Genomic DNA, 24,757 nt, shown 5'->3' with positions numbered 1-24,757 from the left:
AGCAGAACTGCCAGGTTTTTTTCCTTCTTAGTAGCAGCCAAAAGCCACAGGTGACTTATAAGAAATGAAAGCATGGAGAAGAGTGTAAAATAAGACTGCTCTTACACATAGTGCTGTAGCACAGTCCAGAGGACTTGTCTATGAAATGCTGCCGTTGGACGATGGCCAGCTCATCTTAAAATTCAGGTAGCCTGAGAGTGGATGGGGTGGAGGCACATGTACTTTCCTCACATCAGAGGCCCCATGGCTTGGCATGCTTGGCAGTTTGGGCCCCAGCTCTGGGACATGTTGAGCTGACTCCCTATGAGGCAATCTCAGTCCAAAGAAGGCTCAAAACCACAAGTTGAGGACACTTAAAAGAAAAAAAGGAAATGGTTATTAGATATTTGCAAACCGTTAGTGAAACTGGAGCTGTTGGGGAAAACTCTGCTCTCGCTGACTCTGCTGGACCCTACATCTCCTTTTCACTGTCTAACCTAATGCCGTGATTCTCAAGAATCCCCAAGAGTGGGGCTGCTCTGGGAGGTCCAGACAGCTTGATGGGACACAGAGGGAATCAAGAATGAAAAATCCAGATGGCTCATGTCAGACCCTCTTGTCCTTTTTCTGTTTCTCTCTTCCTCTTTCTAGAGGAAGTCAAGGTCTCTTCTCTCTCTGGCCCCACCATGGGGGATGTACACATGTGATAGGCTACTCCTGCATGGGGCAGAAGGATCTGGCAGCAAAGGGGTGAAACCCAGCAGCCTGGGGTGCAGGTTTATGGGGGGGAAGTTGTGGAAGCTGTGCAGCCTGGCACAGCTTGGGAGGTTCCTGCTGGGAGATGGAGCACGGGGTCTCGGAAAGATGGTCCACCCAAAGGAGAGGACTCCTGACCTACCCCTGAAGAGTAGCATTAGGAATAGTTCTCAGACAGTTCTCATTAGCAGCTGCCTAATGACAACTGGAAATACAGGTCCTATGTATTTCCAAAACATTTCCTGAATTCATTCACTCCAATAAATTGTTCCTGTCTCTAGCTATATCTGCTAACTGTGGGGAAAATAATATGAAGAACGCAGTAAAATCATAGTTCACAAATGAAGCTGTCAGGGATTTTACTCCTTCTGCTTTCTCATACTGAGTTACCTCTGAATTTACCTTATCTATAATCCTCAATTTTAAGAATTCAACTTTGCTTTTATTCCCCAGATGATAGATTCTTTAACAAATTCAGGAATATTCATAACAATCAAGTTTTCAGAACATAACTCTGTGCCACATAGTGCATTCATTCACCAATAACTTTGTAAGAAAGAGCTCATCTTCAGTGTGATGATAGGAAAGGAACATTATTTACCACGTTCCCATTTCCAAAAACAACTTCTACTTCTGACTCCCCAGACTGAGACATATTTTTATGTAAAATGAAATAGCAGGTTTGCATACTGTGGGCACTTCCCTCCCCCCAAAAGAAGGAAGAAAAGAAAGCTGGAGGCAAAAGACTAAAAATTAAATCAGCACATCTGAAAACCAAGGCCAAATTCACTTGCTGAAGGCCATATCTAATCAGTCATTAGTAGAGCAAGGACTGCAAATCTGGCTTCCTTGATTCCGGTTTCATGCTCTAATTCCCACCTCCAACAAATTGCTTTATAATAATAAGACCTCACTGATTAGTCATATATGCAGATAAGGAAATCTTTCTTCAAGGTTACTCTAAAGGAAAATATTAGGATGGCAAAAGGAAGGTTGAGGGAAGAGAACAGTGCAAATGGAAAACTCGGAGTGGAGTGTAGACTGAGCAATGTTCCTTTAAACACAAGTGTAGGAGTATTGGGAAATGTAAAATAGTGTTCAGGCTTATGATACACTGGTCTTCCTTACCTAGACAGTAATGTTACAGAATTGTCTGATAAGAAATTGTGATAGAAAAGCCTTGTGAAATTAAGACAACATAATTTTATCCTGAAGCCAGCTAGGTGAGGTCAGCCCCAGGCAGGATGCACAGTGCTGACCTCATCCCAGTGCCCCATGGTAACTATCATCACTGCTTTGTTCTCACTTAGGATTGTAAAGCAAAATAATCAATGATGGTATTTATCTTGCTGAAAACAAACACTCTGTCAGGGAAGACAAAGCTTTAAAAGGAGATTTACCATGGTTACATACACACTTGCAAGCATCAGCAGAGAAAGAGATGGAGAAGCATAAGATATGATTTAGGCAAAGCAAGTAATTGTATCCAGTTATCCATCTGACTGTAGCACATCAGAAGGCAAAATACCTGAAATGGGCATCTTCAGCTCTCCATTGGTTCACAAGACTAGTTGTAACATATGTGTCTGAAGATCTCTTGGGATTCCATGATGAATATTTTCTTTTCAAATGTAAAGGGTAGGTGATTTTTTCCATTTTTCTCTAGGGGTTATCCACATGGGGCAGGCATGCAGAGACCAGCTGGGTTTATCTTCTTGGGGCACTGTCCAGCTTCCATGCAACATGGCTCCAGAACATCTGGGCCAGGAGCTAATCCAAAACTCACCCATTGGAGGGGCTTCTTGATTAGGAACCAGGTCACAAGTCATAAGAAATCTAAAGGTTATAGGTGAAAGGTGATCAAGATGGAAAACTACTGTTGGATCAAAAATCTCATCTGAAATGTCACAACCATAATGTAAGGTGTATATCTTGAAAGAAGCAATTAAGGGATTTTATATAATTTTTGAAAGGGTTGTTACATAACTTGTGGAATAAACAGCCACAAAAAACAAACAAACAAACAAAAACCAAACCAAAAGAAAAAACCCCCACCCAACAAAAAAAGCAATGACAGCTGATCATCAGCATATTATTTGTAGAACAAACCAGATCTAAAAATCTTCTAGGAGTCTACATATCGTAGCACTGTCTCTGTGTTCAGAAAAAACAATACAACGGCCTTTTGAATCTAGGCAGCTTCCTTCACTTGGCAGTAAAGGAGCATGACATCTCAGGAACCAGAGGTGCTGGATCCTCACTGAGACCTATGCAGGAATTGAGGAATTGAGGTTTACAATAGCTTAAATAAAAAGAGAAAAGAAAACACGACAAAGTGGCTATTACTTGAGATCTTCCACAAGTGCTAAGAGAATTCAGTATGTTTTGATCCTGGGAAAGCCAGCTAGTTTTTTATGTTTTGGGTAGGAACAAGAAGTCTACTCCCCAAAAGTTTAACTAGTATGATTTCACTGTCATTTCTTTCAAATTGCATGTAACTGGTGACAGTTTCCTCCTTCCCAGTAAGGATATTGAAGCATTAACACTACATCGCTGAATCTTTACACACTTATACACATTATTTGCAGAGAACATTTAAGTACTTATCCACAATTCCTGTGGAGCAGACTGATACAAGACAACATGTACAAGAATGGAGCTTCAATGCAGAATGAGATCCCTGGGAGAAGGGGAACCACCATGCAGCACACACACATAACTGGGGAGAAACTGAGCTTATGCAAACAGGTGGGCTCTTCTGCACTGAGGAATAGTCTGGAGAGCAGCTTTTAGGCAGTGTCACCAGTTAGAGGAAGCCATGAATCAGTAAGAAAAAAATGATACTTGCTGTCATTTGATTCCTGCTCTCTGGGAAACAAGGCTTTACATTCCCGTAAGATAAACAAACAGAACAAACAGAGCTCTGTTGTCTACCTGTTTTCCTAACAGCTGTCTGTGGGGTGGCTGGTTGGCAAGCTACTTGGATCAAAGACTGGGAACAAATATTTTCATATCTTCACCCAGCAATGTTATCATTAAAAATAATCAAAAACCACTCCCCACCTTCCTTCCCCACCAGGGAAGGTTTTGCATCATGCCCTTCCTGCACTGAATCAAAAGGCAGAAGCAATCTCTTCTGTGTGTATTTCCAACAGCTGCTAATGCCATAAGTCAAACAAAAAAAGGCTGAAACTGTAAAAAAAAAAAAAAAAAAAAAAAAAAGTGAAGCTCCAGGAATATTTGAGAAAATGGGATGTGGGTTTCACAGCAGTCCTGACTTTCTCTTCTAATCGATTCTCACTGCCATCTTGTTATTTGCTCAGGGCAGGTCTACATGGGATGAATTAAGTAGTCTGCAGTCACATCACCAGCCCAGCTACTTTCCTAAACATTCAAATGCAAAATAAAATCAGCCTCTTGAATAAATGCACTAAAAAGTGTCTGATATTAAATATCTCTTCAGACCCTTGTTCTGTTTGGAAACCAGTCACCTCTGTGGATAAATAAATTAGGACAGACCTGACATGGCTTCTGGTAATTCCATTTAGATTGGTGTGTTTAATGGATATAAAATAAATAATCAGCCCATGAAGGGTGGAATGAAAGCCACTGTCACTCTGTTTACCAGCCTGTCTCTAACTGAAAGGTGAAGTTCAGTCGTCCATCTGTCATCTACAGCCCATGGACTTTTAAGAAAAGTCAGTCTTAGGACTGCACTGGGATAGAGACTTGCAAGGTCCACCTTGCAAGGTCCTGCTCAACAATTTCCCAGCCAGTGCTCATTTTCTTTGCATGTTTTGAGGGCTGACTGAGGCACTCAAGATGCTATCATAGTCAGTGATTTATCAGCTAGCAAGTGGGCAACTTCCATGTACAATCATAATCTACAACATATAACAGCAAAATACCCATCTTCAAGCCCACCAAGTTTTGATGCAACATCCATTTGCCTACACACACCACATCAAAACCAACTGTCCTAATGATTGCTGTCCTGATCTGCATGTTGAAAATCTACCCTGAGGGTAAGACAGAAACTGTTCTCTGAGCCCTTTGCTGCAAACTATCACAAGCCCAACCCTCAGGATCCTGGCGTGTTGCCAGCCTCCCCTCCACTTGCTCCAGCAAAGCCTAGCCACCCCTCACATCAGTCTGCAACTTATCACACTTTATAACCCACACAACACACAGAATTTAATGTTTTAGAGGATCAGTTCTCCTTGAACCTTTTCTCAGCATGATTAGGCAATGCTATTTGAATATCAGAGAACCACCTGGAACACACAGGACATGCAAGCCTGTATTACTTGTATTAAATTTGTGCTCTGCTGAGCTTGCTGAGATACTGAGAAGATATTAAAAACTTTGAATTAGGAAGAAAACTGACACAATAAAAAAATACAGTTGGTATATTTTACATCCTTCAGCCAACAACACTGACAGCAGGAACCAGAAAGGATGGTGGAAAAATGTGTGTAGTAAGAATAGTCTGTATTAGAAATAAATAGTGGAAGAAAAAAATTGATCTTACAATGAAAGGTGACAAAACAGCAGGTTGAAGCTGCCTACATTATTAGGGAAACATATCATTTTCTAGGAAGATGATACAAAACTCTTGAATATGAAAACACGCAGCTCTACAAAAATCAAAAACTCGTTTTAAATGTTCCCCTCACCCTGTAATTTGATTTCCTGAAACAAATTTCCTGAATTTGACTTCTACAGGACTAGAAAATCAGAGCTGTTTGACTGGAGTTGATCTGGTTGCTAACCAACTGATAACTGATCTCTAGGTTTCAGCAATGTGTGCTTTAAGCAATGAGCTTGCTACCTTTCTGTTTGAAAGGTCAGGCCTGAATATTAACCATGTACTTAAAGTGGAAAAAAACCCCAACAACCCCAACTTAAGAAAAAAAGTTTAAAGATAGATTTACTGATCAAAATCCGTGGTTTTTAAAAAATGTTTAAAAAACGGTGGTGTAAGATCACAATTCAGATTGCTTCTATGGGCTGAAAATTTCCACCAGGTGCCAACAAGCTGAAGTTCATTCTGTTAAAAATATTAATTTTAATATTAACACTATTTGGTGGTATGATGATACAAGTCCCCTCACCACATGCCCCATCCAGTCTTTACTTATTGGACTTCGAAATCTCTTCTTAGTTCTAAAAAGCCCTCCTCATTTAAATATGACTTTTGGATTCATCCTACTTGCAATATTCAACTACTGCCTCAGTCATCATCAGCCTGAGCATATCTTCAGTGTGCTCCAGCAAACCCAACGGACTATTCCATGAGGCTTATGCCAAAGAATACTAAAGAAGTCCAAATAGCTGATATAGTAAATTAGACTCCATAGAATGTTGCAATTAATTTATGATTTAAAGATCTTAAGTCAGTATTGTACAAAGCCCATTTTAACAATATCTCTGTGAGAAAAGGCTGCAGACAGTAGTGCCCCAGGAACTCTTGTGGATACTCTCAAATTATTTTTTGAAAGCTTGGGAGTAATTTCCAGTTTGTATAGTCTATAAAATTTTTTATTTTCAGCAAATAGATTTCTATAATAGTAATGTGAACAATATACACAAGTAGAACTAAAATGAGCTTCAGGTTTGGTTTAAAAGTTTTCATCACTGGCAAAAATGAAATCATACTTTGTCTGACAAAACAAACATAATTCACTTTTCTTCTTTTCCTTTCAACTACTACCAAGCATGACCGAGCTTAATAGAGATTTGAAATACCACTACCAAGAGTTAGTAGACGAGAGCAACCAATAGTTCAACGTAACTTTCATTATTCATCTAGAGCTGTACACATCTAAACCATGATATTCTGCTCCTTGCAGCCTTAATGATCTCTAAGAACAGCTACATCATGGAATTTCCTCGATCTTTTTGAAATTAAATATATATATGTATATTTATATATTTCCACACACAGAGAAAGGAGCTCAAAGTTCACGTTTTTTGCTTCAATTACTTGTTAACAAAGTCAAGCAGCATGACCATATTCCAGATTCTGAGACTATCTGAACACTCGTGTACACCAAAGCGCTCTAGTTGCTGGCAGAATTGCACAGGATGAAAATTCCTTGGAAATCTCTTAACTCCCTTTGCAAAATCATTTAAGAGCCTGTATGGAATTCCTCTTCCCCACAAGGGAAATCCTAAACCTAGATTCTCAAACTCTGGCTCAACAAGATACTTGTTCAGGGTTATTTGGAGTTTAAGGTGTTCCAGCCACATCACAACAGCCAGTCCCTGTTGTGCTGACAGCACTGTTCACAAGCTGTGTTGTGAACTGAAGAGCCAATCAAGCTTTGCAAGAGCAAATATCAGAAGCTACAACATTTTCCTGACCCGTTTTAAAACAGCATTGTCCAAAAGCAGCAGTGCAGATGCCACTGGGAGTGAAAGGGCACGGGAAACATGCAGAAGTGTACAGGCATGAATGAGAATTCAGGACTGGGAACTACAACCGAGCTGCAAGTTCTGCTGCACTCGGGGCACCACCAGGTCATGAAGTGCAGTTTATACCACTCGGAAAAAGCAGAATATATATTCACATTGCCTGAACCAGGCTAAAATGGGTTTAGGCCATATAGAGTTAGGGCCCAAAGCACTGTCTACCATCATATTCAAAGTAATAATCTGCCCGTGTAGAGGAACTTATACAAATAAAAAAGTGCCGTGTACCTTTACAAGAAGAGATCTAAATTGTACCAGCACAAGAATGCCAATATAATGACTTCAAACTAGTGCTTTGCCCACATAAACAAATTGCACTTCAAAACAAAATGGTTATCTCAGCAGGATGAAAAGGCACAAAGTCCAGGACTAAGGTTTGTTTGCAGGTAATTCCTCTCTATTAATACGATAAAGTTCGAGCAGTTCTGCAAAATCCCTTCGCATTTTAAACTGATGCTCCCTGTATGGATGAGACAATCCTAAATACATGTGTGATCTTTGAAGCTATGCATTTGACTAGCATAGCTCATGCAAAATTATCTGGGTTTGCATGCCATGTGATTTTCAAAGTCACGATGTAGATAAAGCAAAAGCGGGCATTGCTGGAACACATATCAGCTTGCTTCTCGCTGGGGACTGTTCTGTGCCAAGAATCTAACACCTACGTTAGCAAATACAGTAGCGCAACACAAGCGGCTCTGTAAAGGAAAGTGAGCGGTGCTGAGAATCCAAAGTCCTAATTACAAACACTTCATAGGTTTTACTTAAGAAAATCTCGGCTTTGATTCTGCGGACCATGAGTGTTAGGTAGGCTCCTGGAGTGCTTCTTCTCAGAGGTTTCAGGAAACAGCTTAATTTTCACCTGAAGTGGAATTAATTTTATGTGCCCTAAGACTGCTCCCTGATATCAACCAAAACAAGGGAAGTGAGGACAACTGGATGATGTGCTTCAAAAGCACGATCCTGTGTCTAACTAAAACCCTGCAGACTAGACACCATCCACAGAATAAGAACGCAAGAATAAGTTTCTAAAGAAAATAGATTCAGTCTTTTTCCCATCCTCTGACCCCTTCACAATCTTATACAAACCACCTGTTCAGTTTTATATATGAGATGTAGGTTCAAACTTTAAACAGAAAGGAAAAAATCACCTTAAGGTTGGTAAGTCCAGAAAATTTTAGCATGGAAGGAAAGTAATTTTGAGAAGGCAGCTGAGATGGGAGTGTCTAATTAAATAGTAACCTGTAAATGCCGGCTTTTGCAACAGTGTTCCCATTTAGAGATCTTAAAATTCTCCTAAAAAATTCTAATTCCTTTTTTACCTACAAGAAAAGTAGGCAAGTCCTAGAAAGACAAGGAGGTACAAGCAGGTCAGTAGCAGAGGAAGGAGTGAATTCAAACCTTGCAGTTTCCAGGGATAGCTCTGCGCTGTGCATCAGGGACAGCTGTGTGCAAAGAAAATGACCCAATAGGAAACATTCCAGGTTTTCTGCACGTAAATGATTGCTGCTTCAAAAGCAACGGATGACGGATGCTGAAAACAGCACTAGAATCCTCATCTTACATGTATCAGTTGCCAGACATGCACTGACCCAAACAGCTAGTGAAGAAAGAGGAGATTTGCAACAACTGTCATCCACTGCAAGCAGCCAAAGTGTGACTTCTTCCAAGAGGAAGGAAATCAGTAGGAAAAAAACCAGTACTTCTTTGATGCGATCTTGTTGCACACAAACAAATGCACATGAAATTTGGCTTCCCTAAGTACTGTAAGCCTCAAAGAGCAAGAAACAGTTTCCTTGCTAAGTATTCATACCCAAGACAGCTCTAGCTCTTAGATCTCTCACAGCCAAGCTGTATGAATCTTTTTGAGTAAAAATGAGTTTTAATGCCCTTCTCTCTCTGCTCCAGTGGTATTTTCTCGCTGACAGTCACTCGTACTTTCAAAACCTATGTTGCCCTGTCCTTCCTTGTCCCCATCCCTGCTACTCTTGCTTTCAGCATCTGAGTTATTTCCCTCACTCTTTCCAACAGCAAGTCATGAGGAGCTCACAAGAAACACTCTGCCCTCAGTCACAGTTTGGGTGGCTGGAGCAGCATCTCTCCTACAAGATAAAACGTTGCACTTGCAGAGAAAATTCAGTGATGACCTGGAGGACACACAGAAAGCACAGCAAGGGCTCTCAGAAATTTTAAAATCCTAGAGTCTTTTAAGATTGGAAAAGACCTCCAAGATAATCAAGTCCAACCTCTGATCAAATATACCACCACGCCCACTAAACCATATCACTAAGTGCCACATCTACTTGTTTTTTGAATGCTTTCAGAATGGTGATTCCATCTCTTTCCTGGGCAGCCTGTTCCATGACTGTGCTGAACATTCTCTGTTCACTAGAAGTCATTACAATCTTTGTGTGACAAGATATGGTTTTTAATTATCTGGGTTGTTTTACTTTTTTGGTAGAATTAGGTTTTCATAAAAATTGGTTTTGACATGTCTGTAGCAAGTTCCATTTTTTTTTCCTGCTAAAAAAAATGAAATTGTAAAAATGCTTCCTGGAATTTGTCTGACATGGTTATGGCAAGGTCTGAGGATAAAGTCTAACTTTGTTTATCACACATGTTTTCTAGCCAGATTTTAGGCCTTCTATATATTCTGTAGAAATTTTGCTTAATAGAAATCTGAGAAGGAAAAGTGCTGTGCTATTTTTTAATTTGGAATCCTCTGAGAAGGCACTTAAAATATTTTAGTTGATTTACTGGTGAGTATCATCACAGAGAAATTAAAGTCCTGGGGTTTATCTCAACTATATGTTAACATTTCTTGCTGCTTTTTCCATTAAGTTAAGTTTGCTTTGCTTTGTGTTTCCTCAGACTATTTCACTGAAATGGCAGTACATCATCTTTGGTTCACAATTGTGTAGCTGGACTTGGGAGCTGACTTAGAATAAACTTTTGTAATCTTCAAGGAGGATTCCCTTGTCCTCCCTAGTATTATTTAGTATCTGCCTTTAAATAAGGCTGTTACTACAATGAACTGTGACTGCATGTGAGACAAGTTGGTAAACTGGAGCAGGAAAACAGTAATGACTTTGAAGACAAGGGGCATCAGTTTGGTTCCTCAGATCAGACTGATTTCAGGAAACAAAAATTTTAAGCAGAAGTTACTGTCTAAAAATGGTACTTTTTGTAGTGTGGTAACATGTTTATGGGACAATCTTTCATGTACATAACTGGGCAGCTTGTAAAGGCAGTTATACTAAAAATTAGCAATACTGCAAGAAAAAATACCCAAGAGTTCTAGTTTCTTAACATACAAAATAGCCTTTTAAGGCCTCAACATAAATATTTGTAAGATATCAAAATATGCTTAACTTAAATGGAAAAATTCTTATTCGGTACAATATTATTTAAAAAAAACCCCAAACCCAAACAACCCACCCCACAAACCTGCTAACATGATATCCTTTGGGTAGGAAAAGCAATATAGGGTGTACAACTGGTGTGTTTTATGCATTTATGCATCTTACGGTGGGGCTGAAGTGAGAGGAGACTTCTTGGAGACAGGAGAATTTTGGGTGGGCACAAGCTCTACAGCTGATAGTTTGCAGGATGGTGCAGTCTGTGATTGGAAATTCTGTGGATAGTGAAAGCCAGGGTAGGTTTGACTGTTCTATGAATCACTTGATTCTTACAGTTCATATTGGGAATATGAACATTCCCAATGATAGCTGGGTCTGGGATCGATTGGGATTTTTTCTCTCTCCCCCAGTAAGGACATTTCTTGAATATGAGTTCTAAAAACAGTATAAAGGCTAAACCGACCACTGTGAATATGCATATACCAATTTATTTTCACTAATTAGATTTTGAATAACACTTTTCAGTTAAACCAGTAAAAGCCTAAGTTTAGACCAGACCTTGGTTAATGAAGGGGTTTTTGGTGCCTAAATAAAAGGCTTGAAGAAAGAAACTTGCACACAAAAAACCTGATGCATTTTTTCATCCTTCCTGCCCCCCCCCAAAAAAAAAGGAGTGTGTCTCTATTTTATCACAGGTGCCCTCTCTGAAGTTTCTACTGGTTAGGTGTAAATGTTCAAGAGTGTAACATGTGATTAAGACTGGATGGACTTTTGTGGAGGACAAAAAGTAAATGAGGAAATGAGGAAGAACACTATGAGCCATTGAAGCCAGTGGGAATCCAGGCAAGGAAATTTGAAATTACCCTAAGAGGGATTTGATAAGAACTGGGGAATTAACACTAAACAAGTAGGATCTCTAATGGTCACAAATAACCCCACCCTTAGTTTTAGTTGCCTCCCTATGACACTACACCCAGCAGCACAGGGCACCTGGGCCATCATGATCACTCTACGAACTGCTTTGTGGTATGGACAAGTCTGTATGAAGAGGAGCTCTGTCCTCATGTTCTCATCCCTTGCTGTACATGCCTGCTTTGACCCCACAGTGACCCGAACCAACAGGAAAAACACAGTTTTGCAGGACTACTTTTCAGTCAGTTTAGCTGAAAACTAATTGAAGCAGGAGTGACTCAGCTGGCAGCAGCCAGTTGCACCTTGACCCAGCGGTAATGTAAAATCACAGCACTGAGTGAGAATTCCAGGTTTGCTGGCCATGCCTAAGTGAGACGTTCTTCCTGAGCATCTGGGTGAGGCAGGCAGACCACACTTCATTACAGAGCTGACAAGAGAAAGCAGTAATTACAAGAACACAAGATCTATTACCTGACCCTTGTTGCAAGATGAATCTAAGGCGTCATGCGGAGCGAGGCAGTCCATTAATTTTCCATTCCGCCGGCAGCCCAGGTGCACCAGGTCTTGGCAGTGAGCATGGCAGGTGTACTTGCAATCTTAATAAAACCCACACAGACACACACACACACAAAAAAAAAAACAAACAGAAGTGGTGTTTAGAAATGAGGTTGCTGCAGGCAGAACCTAGGAGTGAGACGCATCCTCATTTGCTACGTGACCTCAGAGAAACTACCACCTCTCGACTGAATCTCTCCATCCGCATATAAAGATAATAATAGCTACATACTAGCGAGATGTAAATTCACTGGAGCGAAGGTGACAGCACAGCACACCTCCCAGTGTCACACTGGCAGGGCTGCAGTTAAGCAGTTCTTTGGTTAGATCAGGGCTGCCTCAGTTAGATGTTTTTGCAAAAGGTCCGTGCCACAAACTGGGTATTAACTGTTGTAATGTAAGCACAAAAGGGGCCATTCTCAGAAAAGACACAATATTTTTGATTTACAGATAAAAAATTCTACCCACATAGAATTACTGTTGGTTTTATGTGTTTTAAGCTCTAGCTTCTCTTAAGAATATACACATGAGTATTGAAAACAGAATGAGTGGTTTATCTGAAGCCTAATTAAGCTGGTAAATCACAAAGTTGCCTTCAGTAACAATTCAGAAATTTCACTTCCTGGCTAGCAAAGTCAATTGAGATGGCTATTAGAAATGTAAATTCACTATAACAGGGACAGATGACCCCATCTCTAGTAAGAAATCAGGTGATTCATATGCCCTTTAATCTCAAAGAGAGAATCACTTCAAGAGTATTTACAAAAACAACCTGTATTTGCTTGGAAGCCTTGTTATATTTGCTAGTTTTCTATGTAAGTTGGGCAGAGTTCATGATGTCACTTTTGTCTAGCACTGAATGTCACTTTCTATTTTTAGGTTTTAAATTGCTTATAATTTTGCCAAAGAGCAACCACTTGTACTTCAAGTTACCATGCTGGGGAACATCATGCTGTTTGTTTTAGAACATTTCAGCTAAAACAATTTAGCCATTTCCAAGAATGACTTTTGGAGGAAATGCTTTCATTTTGTCTAACTAAACTACACTTAATTTTTTTTTTTTCTGTTACAAAGCTTTACACTTTCCAGATTTATAGTAAAAGAGGAATTCTGGGTGGGCTTTTTGTTCCCTTATCAACCTCTCAAAAAGACCAGTTTCCCTAATGTTTGATTAGATTCCCATTACAGTGCCTGAAAAATAAATTCTTGAACATTCCCATTTCCAATTCGTATTCATCAGTGGTGTTATGGGGCAAGACAGGACAGTGCTCTCTGAAATGCTGTTCCTCTTGGTTGGGAACTGGATCTTTAATGTAAGATCCCTGTACCGGCAGATCATCCAAAAGTAAAAATTAAAATGTGGGTAATGCAATCACATTCCTTTGCCTGATACAGTATTTGTGCTGCACGCAAACTAAGGCAAGTTTAAATATACTTTATTTGGCACACAGTCAACCAGTCAAAACTTTTTCAACACCAGCAACCCAGCAGAGTGAATCCATCCTGGATCAGCACTCTAAGAGAGATAACTGGGATGTCTCTGATCTTAAAACAGACTGACTATATCACAATAATACCACTGTATCTCAGGTCATACTCCTCTTGAGGCATCAGCAAATAGCTTTCAGCTAATTATGGGGTACAAAGGACCCTGTTGCAGTATAAATCAAAACACTGAAAAAAGGCTCAAACTCCCTGAAACCATCACTGTATTTAATACAGAATTTGGAAAACATGAAGCAAAACAGACAGAAGACTACAGGGGAAGGAAAAGAATGATTAAGGTAGCTGTATGGTGCCCAGGAGAAATGATAGCTGTCCCGGCACCCTTGTGTAATGCTGGCAAGTCATGCCAGGCTAGCTCCAGTTGCTTCTGAATTTCCTCTGGGTTTCACATTTGAGTTACTTTATCCATTTTGCAGGAAAGATGGAGCATTCACAACTGCAACTGAAGTCAAGGAGAATTGTGCTTTTCACCCAAGTGAGGTTCTTCCAGGGCTCTGTTTTATGCTTATGCAGCTGGGATTATTTTTCAGATGATTCATGCATCTCATGGAGTTCTGGAAAAGACAGAACACTCACGTTTGCGGAGCCCTTGACAAGAGAATGATTTTGCTTGAGAAAGAACTCCCTAAGACACAGTTGAAAAGCTTCATCCTTACCTGACAGGAATAAATAAAATTTGGAGCCATTGTTCATTGGGTGAGGGAACAGGGCAGCTCCATGAGAAAACCAGGATGGGAGCACTTAATTAAAAATACAAGTAATATACCAATATAAGTAATGCACAAGTAAAAAAAGGTCAAATGAAAGTAATCTTTGAATTTCTTTTTTTTCCCTTTATTTCTGAGTTCTTTACTTTGCAAGTTGAGTTACCTTCTTTTGTAGAAAAAATGCTTGAGATCACATTGCATGTCTACCTTTTTGTTCTCCCCCTGTAACTCTGCAAGAACTAACTACTTCAACTGCACATGGCCTAAAAGCTAATTAAGTTCATACAAGTTTTATGAAAATTATCTCCTGGCTAAAGGAGGGAGACCCAAACTAATACCCACACTCAAGGCAAGGCTGGCAAAATTCACCTATTACACCATTGTCTGGCAATGTCTGGACAACTAGCTACTGCATATCACATCACCTCCATGGTGAGGAGCTTATGGGGAATGGGGCACAAATCTGTAGGACACCAGGCTTTGCTAATTCCCCAACTTTCTACGATTACACAAACATATACTGAGCATGCCCAATTCTAAAGATGCATTTTCACAAATAATATTAGGAAAAAGTCTGTTAGCTAAACAGTGTTCTGAAACAGAATTACTTATTAAGTTAGGAAACATTAACTCTCAATGCTGTTTTGTTTGTCATTTATATTCATTTTAATTTGTGAGTCCCTAATATTATTTGTAAGACAAGCTCATAATTTCCACCTTGCTATTGTAGGCATAATTGCAAAAAATGTAAAAGCTTCATCTATAAAACATTCGATCATAAGCTCGATTTTAACATACTGATTATAAGTTCAGAAAGATCAGAAAAAGGATGATTTTTTCCTAGAACAGTAATACTTTAAATTTTTTTTCATATTTGTTTTAGCTTTAAATAGATTATTTTATTCCAATCGTGGCATACAATGTTTCACAAAGGTCCAGGCAGCAGCAAATTAAAAAAAAAATATGTCTTTCTGGTAATCCCTTACTGGAGCACTCAAAAAATTTCCATGAGTTCAAAAAGTAGCTATTATTCTGGAAAGACTATTTTGGTCATCAGAGTGTGGATTGCCATATTATTTCTGCTTGGAAAGCAATCAGAACCAGGTGCTCTTTCCTGATGTGATCTGAAATGAATTCTGTTCTTTGAAATCAAAGATCTGGAGGCTTTAACTGGGCACAGGTGATAAAAGCATTCCCTGACATCTAGAAAAGCTAACAGGTTTATTTTACTAATGCTCAGACTGTCCTGTACACCGCATTTATTTATGAAAGTGATGCATCAATGAACACTGCATATGCATAACTGTCCTGAATTGTTAGGAAATGCAAGTGTCGATTTATTAAACATACAAATCTTATGCTTTAAAAGTTGCATTGTCAACTACTGAGACATAATAAAGAACCTTATTATTCTATTGCAACAGTGGCTTGACTAGATGTCTCAATTTAAGGAGACTGAAGTGTTTTGCTAAGGAGGATGAGTTATGAGGTAGACCAAACTCCTCTCTCTCAGCAATTGTAAATCTGAAATTAAGAGGCTCCAATCGAGGAAGTATGGAAAAAGGAAGAAATAACAACCCTTTATTAAAGGATATATGTATATTGGCAAAACCAGCAAAAGAACACAAAAACAACTAAACAATAATCCTGTACCCAAAAGTCCCCTTCAAAAAGGGAACAGTCTGATACTTCTCTGTCCTCTAGCGCAATTCTAATCACGGTTGGCAGGAGCGCTGTTGGATCACCGGAGGAGCAGAGCCTGCAGTGCTCAGTGTTGGCCTGCAGGGGACGCTGTTGGATCCCTGGAGGAGCTGAAATGGAGATCTTCCCCCTACCAAGGAGGGGAAGGGGAGAAGGGGAAAGAAGGGCGCTTTGTTTCCCACAAAACTCACGTTGTCTGCAGCTGGCTGTGGTCAGGACTCCCCCCTTTCCTTGACGAGCACAAATCTCCGATGAATCTCACAAAATCTCCAGCAGATTCGGGCTGCAGACAGGGCAGCGCGCAGGCAAGCCAAGGCCGGAAAGCAGCTAGATGACCAGATCGAGAGCAAGACGGCCTCAAAACTTTTCCAACACACAAACACCCTCCCCCTTGCCTTCATTGAGGCAGAAAAGTCAAGTGTCCCCTGTTTGTAAAGATAGGAGGAGAAAAAAACTCCTCCCAGCACTTTTTAGAAGGGCTATTACCTAGGAATGCAGGTCTGCCAGCTAGTTCTTTTGTATAGTTAATTACCCCTTCCCCCTCCTGGTTCAACCTCCTTCTCTTACAGTGAGACAGGGGAAAGGAAAATTTTTGCTTGGATTTTTAGAACAAGTAAACCTATGACACTAGAGTATTAGAAAAAAATAACTTAGCAAATTTTAAAATTGCATGAAATTACAACTACTCCTATCCTGCCTTCACAATGTTAAACAGTAAGACTTCAACACTTTCATTTTACATGAATAGACCCTACCTGATGTCTGGATTTTCTTCACCTTAATGTTGATTTTGCCTGATAACTTGTAAATAATTGTTCCCATAACCAATTTGCTACAGGGCCTGGCAGCAGAAAGTAAGCAAGGGAACACGCAGGCAACCCAACAGATGCTTCAACATCAGACCTAGTAAAGGCAGAGGCAGGCAGAGGTTCAAGAGCAAAGTCTCTCTATCCTGCTGTGGTCTTCCCTGCCTGGGAAATGTGTATGTTCATTATTGTGATGGGCCAGAAATATTTAACTTCCAAATGGATATGCAAAATGTATGTTGTACCTGAGCAACTGAAGCACATGGAAAGTTCATACCCAAATTTGTATTATCTTTGCATTATTTATCAACCACAGTAAGACTGAAGAAGTCATTAGAAAGCATGAGGAGGGTGTACAACTTAGTCCTGATGCCATGTTAGGAAGCTATCAAGTAAAATAGTTGTCATGGGTTTACTTGTTCTAAAAAACCAAATGGGAATTTTCTTTCCCCTGCTGCAATGTGGGGAAGGGATGTTGAATGAGGAGGACAGTTTTCTGCGTTGGGTGATTGACCTACACAAAGGAGCTGGCTGGCAGAACTACATTCCAGGCTGATGGCCCTCTCTAAGGCTGGGGGGTAGGGAGGGAGTTTTTTCTCCCCTCCTCTCCTTGGAAAGCAGCACTTCACCTTTTTGCCTTAACGGGGGCAAGGTGTGTGCTGGAAAAGCTCTGAGGCCGTTTTGCTCTCAACCTGGTCATCTGGCTGTTCTCTGGCCTCGGCTTGCCTACAGTCTGCTCTGTCACCAGCCGGACCTGCTCAGATTTCATCAGAGAGTTTGTGCTCGACGAGGAAAGTGGGGAGTCCCAACCACAGCCAGCTGCAGACAGCCTGAGTTCCGTGGGAAAGAAACTGCCCTCCTTTCCCCTTTTCCCCCTTCCCCTCCTCGGTGGGGGGAAATCTCCATTTTTGGCTTCTCCCACACACCGGGGCCTCACGGGGCAACCGCCAGAGCCCAACAGCGCCCCCTGTTGGCCAACACTGAGCACTGCAGGCTCTGCTCCTCTGGTGATCCAACAGCGCTCCTGCCAACCGTGATTAGAATTGCGCTAGAGGACAGAGAAGTATCAGACTGTTCCCTTTTTGAAGGGGACTTTTGGGTACAGGATTATTGTTTAGTTGTTTTTGTGTTCTTTTGCTGGTTTTGCCAATATACATATATCCTTTAATAAAGGGTTGTTATTTCTTCCTTTTTCCATACTTCCTCGATTGGAGCCTCTTAATTTCAGATTTACAATTGCTGAGAGAGAGGAGTTTGGTCTACCTCATAACTCATCCTCCTTAGCAAAACACTTCAGTCTCCTTAAACTGAGACAATAATCTTTATGTGAGAGCCTGTGGCTTGGTTCCCAGCAAGCAGAAGAGAGATTACTGCTGTGCTTGCTCTACAGAAAGTATGTCTGTAAAGCTTCTTGGAAAAATATTCGGACTATGTAAGGTGCTTAATACTTTGATTTTTAATCCATTTTCAGGCAGCGGGTCACAAAAGGAAGGAGAATGAAGTTCAGCAATATTTCTCCTGCAAGGCAAAATTGAACTGTATAATTTCCACAATACATTAATATCAGCATGTCACATTTCAGTTTATGCTTAATATATGTTCTGTTTTCTCCTTTTTGCTGATGCTCAAATGTCTATATTCTAGCTGGATGTTAAAGTTGCTATAAAGATTTTAACAGTTTCAGTCAATGCTGTAATGGAACAAGAAACCTGTTTGAATAAACAGCCCTTAGGAAGGTTTAAGCATGGCTGATACAGGGTGGAGCCCTGCTGTAACACTGGTTTTATCTTTAAGGAATTCCCTTTATTTCTGATTATTTTTTTATATCTTAGTCACACTTAACTTCAGCCTGAGATTAAAATAAAGTCCATTGCAACCATATTACCCAATTAGTGATTTTTAAAGGATCCCTATTATTACAGATAAGACAGTCTCCTTATGGCCATTCCAAGCTCCTTACGGCCATCCTTTCCCCCGAGGGATCTCTGTGTATTTTGTGCTCTTTCTCTGTTGTGGAGCTACGTAAGCCTTACATCAGACTGCGATCCAGCAACACCCACATTTTCCAAACCCCTGTAAACACGTGCCTATCCACAAGTATCACTTTGCCACGTAAGGTCTTCTGTTGTTTCTCTGTAGACTGCTTTCAGCAGGTACACTGGCCATTCATGGCCACAGGTCATAAAGCCCTCTATGGGGCACTTCCCACAGAGAGGATCCTCTATCACTTCCCAAGCAGAGAAAGACCATAGAACTGGCTTAACTTGCTTCCTAGGGAAATTCTCCAAGAAACCTGAACTTTAACTGCAACTTTATCTATAAGTGCCACAGCCCCATTCAGGGTCAGGAACTCTGGCCTGGGAACAGGATAAGCTCCTGTAACAGGCTACTCGTGGTGACTGAGATAGAGTGCCTATGGCACAGACCTGCAAAATCATGAGTTCATATATTTGGACCTCAGCAGAAGGCATGTGCTTTTACTCTAACAGAACAGTCCAGGATCCAACCCAAATACTCAGTTTTGTCTGCCTAGTGCCTTACCAAGCTCAAGTTTGGGTACCACACAAAAAAATGCTGAATGACTGACCCATTTAAGAATCAGAGTTTTTAGCTATGTTTATCTATCATTCCAGGCAGGCAACAACCTGACTTTGCCACATCCAGAGGACATTACATTTGCAAAGTCCAAGGGAGTAATCAGCCTTTTGCTGAGAAAACTCTTCACTGACAGAGAACTCCAAGCGAGGTCCAAAGGAGAAGAGGTATAAAAATCAGCAGCCTGCATGAGCCTGGGACTGTCTAATGTCCCTGCTGCCTGGGAACACAGGGACCATACTTCTGATTGCATGTACCATATAGCAAATAATTGGTTAACAAATAAATTCAGCTTCCCAACTGCAAAACAGAACGGAATGACAGATATTTTAGATTAAAGAGCCTAAAGTGAATTTTTTTCAGTTTCTGCTGCTGGTACCTCTAACGAACCTCTATAATCCTGTAGTCTATTTTTTTTTTTTTTTTTTGGTACAAGCTTATCTTAACCTGGTTTGTGCCAGAGGGTTTGCTAGATAATGGTAAACACCAAGACACATGCGTTCTATGTCAAAGTCATCCTTAGCCTGGGAGGAGGGGCTGTGAGGCAGGCTGGCCAGGACTGGCATGCCAGGGCAGCTTACTAGCCTGTCCAAAGAATGGAAGGAGACATTGCCACCTAGCTGCACACTGAAGAACTGGGATGTAGGTGTTTGAATAGATTAAGCATCTCCAAGAGACCACTGTTAGCCAGGTAAGCTTGCTGGCAGTTGCCACAGAGAAGGTCCCTGATTACTGAGGGAGGATTGTTCACTCTTGATGCCAGTGACTGTAAAAAACATTCATGAGGAAGGGCCAATAATTCAGCTCTTAAAATCCACCCTGGTTCTCAGGTGCTTAAATGTCTCTGAGCACCTCACCCTAAGTGACAGGCACAAACTCCTTTTATTTACTCTGAAGTATTAAAGAATTAAAGTAAATTTAATCTGTTGGTAAAGCTCATTTGTATTTTTATCAACATGACAACAATCTCAAGTCTTCTCCCTCCTTCCAGTGCTTGCCAACAGGATCCAGCTAAGACTTGTCGCAGGACACTCTTGCACAAACCTGGGATTCCACACAACCAGCCTATAAACAGGCTGCTGCTCCTGAATACTACTGCACCTCTTTTGGCTAGATAATGCTCTGTGTACAGTCCTGTTTACAGTCACCACTCCCACAGAAACAGAACACCCACTGTTTGCCAGGCCACCCTGGCAAATAATCGGAAAATCTGTTTGCAAACAAGGCTGAAAACATTTATTTCATTCAATTGAGGTAAGGGTTAAAACATAAATTTGCAATAGTGGAAACACTTTAGAAAGAAAAGCACAAGACAAGAAAATACAAGGTTAGGTTATATTTACTTCTCACAATCTCCTTTATCTGTACAGCTAGCTAGAAAGCTGAAATACATCCCCTCCTGAGACTGTCCCAGGGCTCTCATGATTTTGGGAGCTCTTAGATATGCCAGTCTCTGGGAGGCAAATTGAGGGGTACAGGGCTGAGCTCTCTCTCCCCAGCCTGAATTGCCTCCTCCCAGTAAGGGCTCCTCTGGAAGTACCTGGGCACAAGAACAAGAGGGAGAGGAGAGACCTCATTTCTCCTTAGGTCCTCTTGATACACACATAGCTATGGCATTCTTTAGTTTTTTAACTACCAGGCTACAACTTAAGAAACAACTTTCTTGGGCTGATAACATTCCTTCTGCTCTGAGCTGTGAGACTAAACATGAAACGATGAAACTAGGAAAAAGGGGTTTCAAGCAAGCAAGCTTCTCCTCCCATGTACCTAGCCAGTTTTCTGAGGTCCCCTTGTAGGGACACTGTCCCTCTCTGACAAAAACCTTAAGATAACCTTAAGATTTAGTTGATTTTTTTAAACACCCTGTAGCACTGCAATTCCTGCTGTCTTCCAGAGCTCTACATGTGAAAATCGTGAGATCTGGTAAGACTCAGCCTGTTAATAAATTCAAAGACTAATAAATCATACCCAAGCTTTGCATCAAAGGCAAAAGGAATGACTAAGTGCTCAGATTCTGTTGGCACCTTTCCAGGGACGAGACCCCAGAGAAACAACTGCTCATTAAGTCCAGCAGACAGAGCCTATGGCTTCCACTTCTCCATGCCAGATAGTAGTGGGGAGGCCAAATTCCTCTGTGCAGTAACTTCAAACAAGGAATTAGAGACAAAACTTGGCAGATAACTTGATGCATCACCTTGTCTATCCTTTCATGACAGACTTCAGAGAGTGCTTTTGTACTGCAGACACATTAAACCACACACCCATCACACACAGGCTAATGGGAGAAAATGACAGCAAAAATCTGATGAACCTGGAGAGTGACAGGTTTTATTGACCATGTCTAGCAGTGACAACACCAATGTACCACAAAAGAGCTGTATTTCTCCTTCAGTTCAAGAGCAAAATGATTGTGTTTCTGGCACAGAAAACAAACCTGATTCTCTGTTTCTGATGTTAAAACTGCAGTGAAGTTCTGACACACACACACAAAAAAGTGCCCTGTAGATAAAATTCTAGATTTGACCTGCCCTAGAAATCAATTTACAATAATTTATTTACATTTGATCTCCCACAAAACTAGTAATTCTTCCTTTTAAGCTTAAATTGTGTAAGACTGCAGTAGTTGTTAGGTATCTTTACAAACCATTAAGCAGCACGGGAGAAGAGCAGAGGGCTGAGCCCCCCACCTGACGCAGCCCCAGAGTCAGGCTGGAAGCAGGCAGAGGGACAGATAGCAGCAGCTCCCCAACAAGTTCTGGATGCTTCTCTCCAACTTTTCCCACATCTAGGCAGCCAGAATGTGCCCTGGCATTGCGCTAATCTACATTTGCAGCAGCAATGTGGCAGCAGAGTGGCTATGATAGTAAAATAGCAGCTATGGACCCTTTCCTCTGACAAACCTGCCCACATGCATTTGAATCCCAACTCCCTACCTAATCCACCAGACCCAATACATTCTACCAATAGCTGAAAAGCAGCCCTGGTTGTCTTTAAATTAAATTTTCATGTGGAAACCACAAAATGCAGCAGCCCAGAGCACATGCTGAATTCCCAACTTTTGAGAGAACGGAGCCTGAACAAGGATGGGGATATAGGTGCACACAGATTCTCATACCTGGTTTTCCTTTTGGGGCAGCTTCATAAAATTCATTTGAAATACACCTTTGACAGAATTAAAGGCATCAGATTCTACATTCAATAAACACCTGGCTCAGGAACACATTGCTGCATACACTTCTGCACTGCAAATGTGATTGAAAGTAACAGAAGAATATCTGTTTAAGCAGTCAAAAATTGATCCAAAGTATTTATGTAGTTCCACTACGTGTCATGCTGGTATCTTGGGACTTCCACTTGTTCTGGCTTTTATCCTCTTTACAGCGTTAAAAACCTAAACAAATGTGTAGAAAATCCCTTTCACATAAAAAACCGAAGTGAGCTCTCACTCTTGTATGCAAATCCAATTAAAACACTGCTTTTTGAAAGCGTTTACTCTAGTGCCCTCTATTGCCGAATCCCCAAAATAGCCAGCATAAAGCATACTCACAAATCAGCACTTCATTTTGTTTTCCCTTTAGGAGAAACACGACCAAAAAGGAAGGACTGGAAAGAAAAGTATAGTTTAGATCTATCTGTCTGTGCTGCCTAGGACACTCCCAGAACTGTGAGTTCCTGACCAGACCCGAGTTATCAAACTCCCTGTTCTTGAAGGAATTAATAGCAAACAAGACGTACCACTTCCAGTCCATGGAGAAGATGGGTCACAGAAAACCAGCCCTGAGATCTCAGAAGAAATCTGAGTTTCCTACCTTACCTCGCCACAATACTGGAGTTCATTCTGAATTGCTGCTGAAGGATTAATCATCAATCCATTAGAGGAGTTAAAACAGCAATTATATCCTACCAGGATGGAAGCCAGACATTTAAGTGACAGATCACATGAAATTTAAAAGCTTGAACTTCCTGCCAAACAAAACCTGCAGTCTGTTATGTTTAAATGTGAATTGAGAAAAAAGTTGAATCAAACCCATCAAATTAAATGAAGCTTAATACAAAAATAGTTGTGTTTGCGCACTTCTAATGCTGAGTACAGCTCAATTCTAAACATGCTACTGCATACTGCATCCAAGCTTGGTCTATGTTTACATATTGGGCTCTAATGTTACATTATCTCTTTAAAACAGGTAATTCCACACTACTAATTTATTAATGTTACTCTTCATAAGTGACCAATCCATAGCTTTTATTTCAGATGTCATAGGTCATCTTTGCCAACCCCAATAGTGGACCTTGAGGCAGCTGCACTGGTGAGTTGCTTAGTTTAATGCACAACATTTGATCATCCTCTTTTTTTCTCTCATCTTCCTTCTAGCTCCCAGGGCAGCACAGGGATGCAGTGGAGAGAAACAGCATCTTTCAGCCTTTATTGCTTGACATTGACAAAGCAAATAAGAAATGTAGCAGCAGAAAAACAGAAAGTAAAATTAAATCTTCTGAAATACTTCAGAAGAGCAAGCCCACAATAGACATCAGGGGTACTAGCACTTCCTGGTGATACTGACATCTCTCATGTGTTACAGACATTCACTTTGGTAACCCTCATCTAAGCAGTGATTGGGCCCATTAGATGAAATTCAGTCTCTGAACAGACTTTTTTTTCTTACATTTATCACAGGCTTATGATAATCTGAATAAATCTCCGGGAACAAATCAGGATTTTCCTTTGGAAGGGGGGCAGATTAGACAGAGATTTCTCTTGTCTCATTTAAAACTGATAGAGCCAAAGAAAAAGAAATTTACTGGAAGGGCACATTCATCTCATCTAATTATCTGAGAAATGGAATAAAACAACACATGATGCAATTTGCAAAAGCCACATGACTGGCAAGAGCAATGAATGAAAAACACTACAGAGAATAACAGGCCATGGACTATTTAGACACTGACAGAATGCATCTCTCTTGGAAAAATTCAGACTCACAAATAACAAAAAAACCATCAGTTATTTAATGGGTGGAGAGTCACACAGAAAACAATAGTGAGAGAGGCTTTCGTATTCCCTGGCCTTTATCAGTATTGCACTTGAAAAACACAAGAACAGATGAACTGAGTTAGACCAAAGATCTATCTAGGCCAGTATCCTGTCTTGGGAAGAGCCTGCCAGAAGATGCTTAGGGAACACATATATGAAAACAAAAGTGACTTTTGAGTGATATTTCCCCCTTATGCCTTTCTACTCTCCAACAATCTGCAACTTAAAACAAATAAATGATCCAGAGGCTGTATCTGCATCTTTTATTTAATATCCCTTGATGGCTCTTTCTTCCATTAATTTATCTAATCCTTTCTCGAACAAATTTGAGTCTTCTAGTCTCCTAAACATCCCATGTCAGTCAGTTCCACTACT

General features: G+C 40.6%; 1 protein-coding gene across 5 annotated transcripts in view; it reads right to left on the bottom strand.

Annotated features, from left to right (window-relative positions):
* RASSF3 (Ras association domain family member 3) overlaps positions 1–24,757 on the bottom strand; it is a 110,824-nt gene that overhangs the window by 65,262 nt on the left and 20,805 nt on the right. For 3 of the 5 annotated variants that reach the window (XM_032689165.1, XM_032689164.1, XM_032689159.1), the window contains exon 2: positions 11,952–12,076. In XM_032689165.1, coding sequence (XP_032545056.1) covers positions 11,952–12,005 — 54 coding nt within the window. In that variant the 5' untranslated portion in view covers positions 12,006–12,076. Of the gene's footprint in view, positions 1–8,610; positions 8,704–11,951; positions 12,077–14,197; positions 14,250–24,757 lie in introns of those variants that run through there. The other 2 variants (XM_032689160.1, XM_032689163.1) reach the window with 2 other exon arrangements.

Source organism: Chiroxiphia lanceolata, chromosome 5, assembly GCF_009829145.1.
Source record: "Chiroxiphia lanceolata isolate bChiLan1 chromosome 5, bChiLan1.pri, whole genome shotgun sequence".
Taxonomy (NCBI): Eukaryota; Metazoa; Chordata; class Aves; order Passeriformes; family Pipridae; genus Chiroxiphia; species Chiroxiphia lanceolata.
This window is presented reverse-complemented; position numbering and strand designations above follow the sequence as displayed.